This window comes from Denticeps clupeoides, chromosome 2 (genome assembly GCF_900700375.1).
Source record: "Denticeps clupeoides chromosome 2, fDenClu1.1, whole genome shotgun sequence".
Taxonomy (NCBI): Eukaryota; Metazoa; Chordata; class Actinopteri; order Clupeiformes; family Denticipitidae; genus Denticeps; species Denticeps clupeoides.
The window spans coordinates 10,016,221-10,022,249 of NC_041708.1; the positions used below are offsets into that span (position 1 = coordinate 10,016,221).

Consider the following 6,029-nt stretch of genomic DNA (forward strand, 5'->3'; position numbering starts at 1 on the left):
TTTATCAAAGTCACGATCAACGTCAGTAAATATGTATTCACATTTGGTTTGAATAAAACTACACGGGCGTTTTATTGACCTCGAGGAACCTCTATTGCCGGAGCGTGGCGATAATTATATTTCTTACTTATATTTGTTTCTTAAATATAAGAAATATTTAAACATTCGAACATTTAAACGGACAGTGCGAGATTTATTTCACGTGGAGGAAAACGCTTTGTTCCCCTGATCGTAACGTACAGACATCTGAACACTCACATATAGTCGCAAAAAAAGATAATATTTTTTAAAAATCCGTATTCTGTTCCGTCAGATGGTTTAATTCTGCAAATTTGCGCCAGAGTCATCCATCTGAATGAGCGCTGCTGACAGGGCGAGGAGCGGGATGGTAAAAGCCCGTATCAAACACACAAGAAGCAGATTCGCCTTCCGATCAAGAAAACGTCACTGTCACGTTTAATAAAGATCATAATACCGAACATAATAATTCAGCACAAATCATGTAGGACATTAATAAAATCCTATTAAATGATTTTACTCTCGATTACACCCTTTTGAATCAATTTTTTTTTAGATATCCAACAATGCTTATATATATATATACATCCGAGTTTTATACATATATATTTGCTCTTCTACTGTGCTTTTAAACGAGGACCGTAGAAAAAAAATCAGTGCGTCCTCCAGAAACGTCTTGGCTGCTTGATGTTCCGGAAGCGGCCTGCGTAAAGTTCCGACCCAAACGCACCGCGCAGGTCCTCGGATCTCACGCCAGTTCGCTTCCCGCACGCAACCCGCACAGCCAGGGCTGGACGCGGTACAGGCAGGGCCGGTGCTGACAGGCCTGGAGACCCGGGCGCACCTCCTCGTCCCTCACCAGGACCCTCACCGCCACCCTCCTGGCCAGCGCCAGGCAGGCGCCGCCGGGCAGCCCCTGCGCCATCTGGCGCCGCTTGGTCTTGTACCTCCTGTTCTGGAACCAGATCTTGACCTGGGTCTCCGTGAGCTCCAGGGCCCCGGCGAGGGCGGCGCGCTCCGGCCCGGACAGGTAGCGCTGCAGGCCGAAGCGGCGCTCCAGCGCGTCCACCTGCGCGCGCGAGAAGGCGGCGCGGCACCGTTTCTGGTCGCGGCGGGGGCGCGCGTGCGCGTGCGCGTGCGCGTGCTCGCGCTCCCGCGCCTCGTGCTCCTCCGGGGGCTTGTCGCCTTCTGGGTAAATAAGAGGCACAGATTCGGATCGGGACACTTCGTCAGAGATGTTCAGCATCGTCGTGGAAACGTGAATTAATTCATATGAATGTAGGTGAATTGCGTGCAAATGTAGCGAAATATTATGAGTCCAGATTGAACAATCCTCGACCCACGACTTTTTATAGCTCAGCAAGTTGAAAAATCCGGTCAACGACGATAATACCGCTATTATTGTTTCATTCTGAATTCGCTATGAATGGTGGCAATAATATCTTCTCGATTCTCTTTCAAATTCTAACTGAAAACTACTTCATTTTATGACTTAATTGGGAAAATAATGCACCCTGTCTTTATCTCTAAAATGTGATTTATTTATTGAAATATAGTAATTATTATTTGATTTATTTACCGGTCTGGCTTTCCTCTCCGGCGGATTCATTCCCACAAGACAGTTCCAGGTCCGGGAGACTCTGTCCGGCCTCCTCGGCCCCCAGGATGGCGTGGATGGTGAACGCAGCGCGGTTCTGCGCCATGGAAAGTCCTGGAAATCGTCTCCAACGTAAACGTTTGCGCGGCTTTTCACGCGACACGGAGAACCGACTCGAACGTCTTATCCCGTTGGATCGTTGCCATTGGCGCACATGACCAGATTCGCGAATTTGATCCAGTTGTGCAGTAAAAAGAAAAACCCAGCAATCAAAGCACCAACGTCTGCCTCTAGGTCCCGCCCTACGCACCAGGCCGTCGCTGATTGGATCATTTTGACCAGAGCCCCGCCTTTGGTCAGCCTTATTCGTTGGACTGAATAAGAGTCTTCAGACTTCGGTACAGCTCCACCAGATCAGTGAGCGGTCTCTTTTTTCATAGCTTTTTATTATTAAAGTTATTAGTAAAGTGAAGTGATTATTCATATCAAATCCATATTTATGTCTAATCATAATATTTCTCACCACCCAATTTATTCTTCATATTTTACACTATATCAAGCCTATTCTTATATGAATGCTTTTTCCCAGACGGCATTGTTGTCTACGGCAAGACATACATTTGTTTCAATGCATTTCTCCTTCATATTACTTTAAATTCGTATTATTTTTTATTGTTGTTGTAAGCAGTATTACTTATTAATTTATTGGTAATTACATGTGTATTTATAGAATGATTTTTAAAACCTCGCTTTTATGAAGTGATTATAATAACTCTTTAGATCATGCGGTAATCCATAAAGCTAGCTTTTCCGAGTCACCTTTAAAAGCTTGTCCTCCAAATACAGTATTAGCTCGGTGCCTATTCAAACTTATTTAAAAATGGATTACAAACGGAGTAACCGTTTTAGTGAATTTGATCGATTAATGGATGAAGACAACATCTGCAACTGTTTTGCACCCCCCCCCCCCCCCACACACACACACACTTCCCTGTTCCAGTAAAAAAATACATACAGAATGCTTTATATATTGATTTGCGCACCGGCAAGTTTAAGAGTGTGTAGCGCCACCCCGTGGTCATCATTTTCATTAAAATTGAGCTACAGGGTCTGTGTGTGTGTGTGTGTCTGTGTGTATAGAGAGAGAATATATATTTCATCGACGCACTAAAGGTCTCGTGCTCGTGTTTCGTCTAGAAATCTACATTTTAAAAATGTTTAATTTAAAAAACAAATTGAGCAGAGGAATTTTCTGTAGAAACTTGTTAAATGGTTTTGTCTTTCTCACTTTGAAATTCCTTCCATGATTTTCTTGCCCATCTGTAGTAAAAAGGAAAGGTAAAATGCTAATGAAGACGTTTAATGACCCCGACATGAACCTACAGGACCCGTGCCTTTTTATATAATAATCAAACGTAGTTACTTTATGAACTGGGCGTGGCTTGCTAGCCAATCTCATGACGAGTTGTGTGACGTCACACCAGCGTCCCCATGAAGCGAGCTCTGCGTTTCCGGTGGAATTCTGTCGCCAGGTCCCAATTGTACGGTGGTACAATTGCGCTCGCTAATGAAATTTCATTTGGAAAAGTCTTCGTGTCGCGCAGTTAAATCAGTCATCATTTGAATAGCACGTAGAATAGCACCCAACGTATGTGTTATGCTGGGAAATATAATTTTATTGATAAGCACAAATCTCACAAATTATATAAAGTATATACATTTATGTGAGTTTTTTTTACTTTTTCATGGTTTTGAAGTCAGAGTCAATTAATGAAAACAATTCCATTCTTGTTCTATATTATTCACATGCGAATGATATATACGTTCCTGAATTCAGGACATAGGCAATGCACACTGTGTCTGTACAAGAAAGCAAAATGATGGAGACTGGTATAAAACTGACATTTTCCACACCTCATCAAGGTCAAGAACACTTCATAAAGGTCCTATATAAATGACCAGAGGGTAGAACCGCGGGAAACCTTCCGAAATTCTCGTGTTGTTGCTCAGTTCCCAGACGTCCATGTGTGTGGAACTCACTAGAACGCGTACTGCCGTCCTGGCAGGAAAAAAAACGTCTCCTTGCCATGGTGCCGTTTACAGGGACGTAGTCGAAGGCTGAGCTTTAAATATCTGTACTTTAAAATCTGTTCCTGCTGTGGCCACTTACTGTCCATTATGCCGCAATTGGCGCGTTTTCAGGTAGTTGGAGACTTGAACCTCTCGCGAGATTTGGCGTATCCTCCGTCCAGACGTGGTTCAGTTCTGAAGTACTTTCGGTCCTTTACGGTTTTTTTTTCTCCTCACCAAGCGCAGATGCCCTGCAGCGCTCCGCCGGTTCCCTGTGGCGCCGGAGCCTGGGACGCAGTCAGGCCGAGGCTCACGCCCATCATGGTGCCCGCGGAGCTGCCGGGCGGAAGGGCGGAGTAGGTGTAGTCGTGGGCCGGGTAGCCGTTGTACCCGTACGCGCTCGGTCCCGCCGCGTAACCGTGCGAGCCGCCCAGGCAGGGCCTTCCGTCCCGCACCAGAACCGGAACCGCCACCCGCCTGGGCCCCGCCGCCAGCCCGACCCCCGCCATCTCCAGCGTCCGGTCCTGGCGCTGCCGCTTGCACTTGTAGCGCCGGTTCTGGAACCAGATCTTGACCTGGGTGGGCGTCAGGTGGAGCGCGGCGGCCAGGTGGTCCCTCTCGGGCGCCGACAGGTAGCGCTGCTGCTTGAAGCGCCGCTCCAGCTCCAGCACCTGGGCCTGCGAGAAGAGGACGCGCGGCTTCCGGCGGGCCCGGGGCCGGTGCGCGTGCTCGCGCGGGCCCGCCTCGTCGCTCTCGCTCTCGTGGGACTTGAGCAGGGCGACGCAGCCGTCTGTGAAGATCGGACATGTGCAACAGGTTTAATGCCATTCATGACCTGGAGAGGCCCGGAAAACGGAAATTCTATTTTGTTAAATGACATTTCGACGTGAATAAATTCAATTTTCGTTGTATGCCGGTATGTGATTAGGTTAGTTTATAATGTTCTGGTGCCAGAAATCACTTTACGCCATTTTTGCTATTTTTCTTCGACCGTTTTCTAATTTATTATTTTTATTTTTCCCCAAGGGACGTTGTTTTTAAGACAAACTCTGGACCAATTGTACCGTACTGCCATGTGACCACCCTGTAGAGATTTTACATTTACAGCATTTTTCAGACGCCCTTATCAGTAGTTACAGGGACAGTCCCCCCCTGGAGGGTTGTTACTACTGGGCTACTACCACCCTACGCCCTACAGATACCACAAAACATGAGTTCTGCCGACATTATTTCAAAGTAAAATAAACTGTAAACCTCGGAGTGGCTTTTCTTCGCTGTCACCGTGTCACGGTGCGTTTTACGGTCACTTAATGGTCAATATGCGACAACGAGAAAATATACAGCAAATTACCGACATCATTGCAGCCCAACACACATACACACACAGAAAGGAAGATCACGGACAAACACTCATATAGGCATTATATCTTTTTTTTTCTGTAGTCACGTGTCCCTGCAAGACCTGACGTCACGTCCAGACTGTTAAATGGAAGGATTAAAGTGGGTTCCGGGCTCACGGTTCTGAATGTCTGCCAGACCTACTTTCTTGTAGTTATATAAACTTCATTCTGTATTTATCTTATTGTCTTGCGTTAGTTCTTGTGGACTTATATAAATTATTTACATTTAAATGCATGAAAAACGTGTTTATCGCGATACATTAGTTCTGTTGAACGGAATTGTCTTGATGCCGGGCGTGGAACGCGCGCTCACCGACCTGCCTCGAGTTCCTCGAGCTCGAACTCCAGCGTGGGGTCGCAGCGTGGGTTCAGCAAGGCGGGGTGGCCGCTCGGGTCCGGGAGCGCGCACTGCTGGTAGGGGTCCTGGAGGTCCAGGGTCGCGCGCAGCGGGTACAGGTGCTGGCACTGCTGCTCCATCTTCAGGATGTCCTTCACGGAGAACGGCGTGGAGGAGACCATGACGCCGACGCGCGCTGCCGTGGGGACCCGCGGGTCCCCTTTACGCGAACTCGGCTGGCGCCACGCTGGCCCTCGGCGGGCGGAGGAGGTCTGCGCCGACTGAGCAGCGAAGGCGCAGGAACGCCGGTTTCCCCCCACCCTGTCCATGACGTCAAGGGGTCCGGACAACCCCCCCCCACCCCATGCTAGATTAAAAAAAAAACTGCTTTTATGTATTAGCGTGTATTTTATTCATGTAGGTAGATCAGATATTGTTGTATGCGAAATGAAATATGAATAATTTATCTGTTGGGTCGTCATTAATCTGGCTTTGTCCTCCAGAATATTCTGTCACTCCATCGTGGCCGCTGCAGGTTCGGTTCCGAAACCGGAGTCCTGTTGGGAAGCGGGGAGTTTTACTAAAAACGCGAGTCTGTGAAAATCCC

General features: G+C 47.6%; 2 protein-coding genes across 2 annotated transcripts; both read right to left on the bottom strand.

Moving 5' to 3' along the window:
* Positions 1–300: 300 nt before the first annotated feature.
* On the bottom strand, positions 301–1,851 carry nkx3.3 (NK3 homeobox 3). Its single transcript, XM_028959585.1, has 2 exons — positions 1,598–1,851; positions 301–1,206 (listed from the first exon to the last, which is right to left on the bottom strand). Exons 1-2 carry the CDS (start codon positions 1,719–1,721, stop codon positions 767–769), a joined length of 564 nt encoding a protein of 187 aa, XP_028815418.1. The 5' UTR covers positions 1,722–1,851; the 3' UTR covers positions 301–766.
* Positions 1,852–3,280: 1,429 nt separating this feature from the next.
* nkx2.3 (NK2 homeobox 3) lies at positions 3,281–5,610 on the bottom strand. Its single transcript, XM_028959523.1, has 2 exons — positions 5,403–5,610; positions 3,281–4,475 (listed from the first exon to the last, which is right to left on the bottom strand). Exons 1-2 carry the CDS (start codon positions 5,602–5,604, stop codon positions 3,919–3,921), a joined length of 759 nt encoding a protein of 252 aa, XP_028815356.1. The 5' UTR covers positions 5,605–5,610; the 3' UTR covers positions 3,281–3,918.
* Between the last annotated feature and the right edge of the window lie 419 nt (positions 5,611–6,029).

Bases quoted from the DNA above. Each gene is read 5' to 3' on its own strand.
- nkx3.3 (XM_028959585.1), bottom strand. From the start codon at position 1,721: ATGGCGCAGAACCGCGCTGCGTTCACCATCCACGCCATCCTGGGGGCC. The intron at 1,207-1,597 runs GTAAATAAATCA...TTATTTACCCAG, and splicing joins CGGAGAGGAAAGCCAGACCG to AAGGCGACAAGCCCCCGGAG.
- nkx2.3 (XM_028959523.1), bottom strand. From the start codon at position 5,604: ATGGTCTCCTCCACGCCGTTCTCCGTGAAGGACATCCTGAAGATGGAG. The intron at 4,476-5,402 runs GTCGGTGAGCGC...CGATCTTCACAG, and splicing joins GCTCGAGGAACTCGAGGCAG to ACGGCTGCGTCGCCCTGCTC.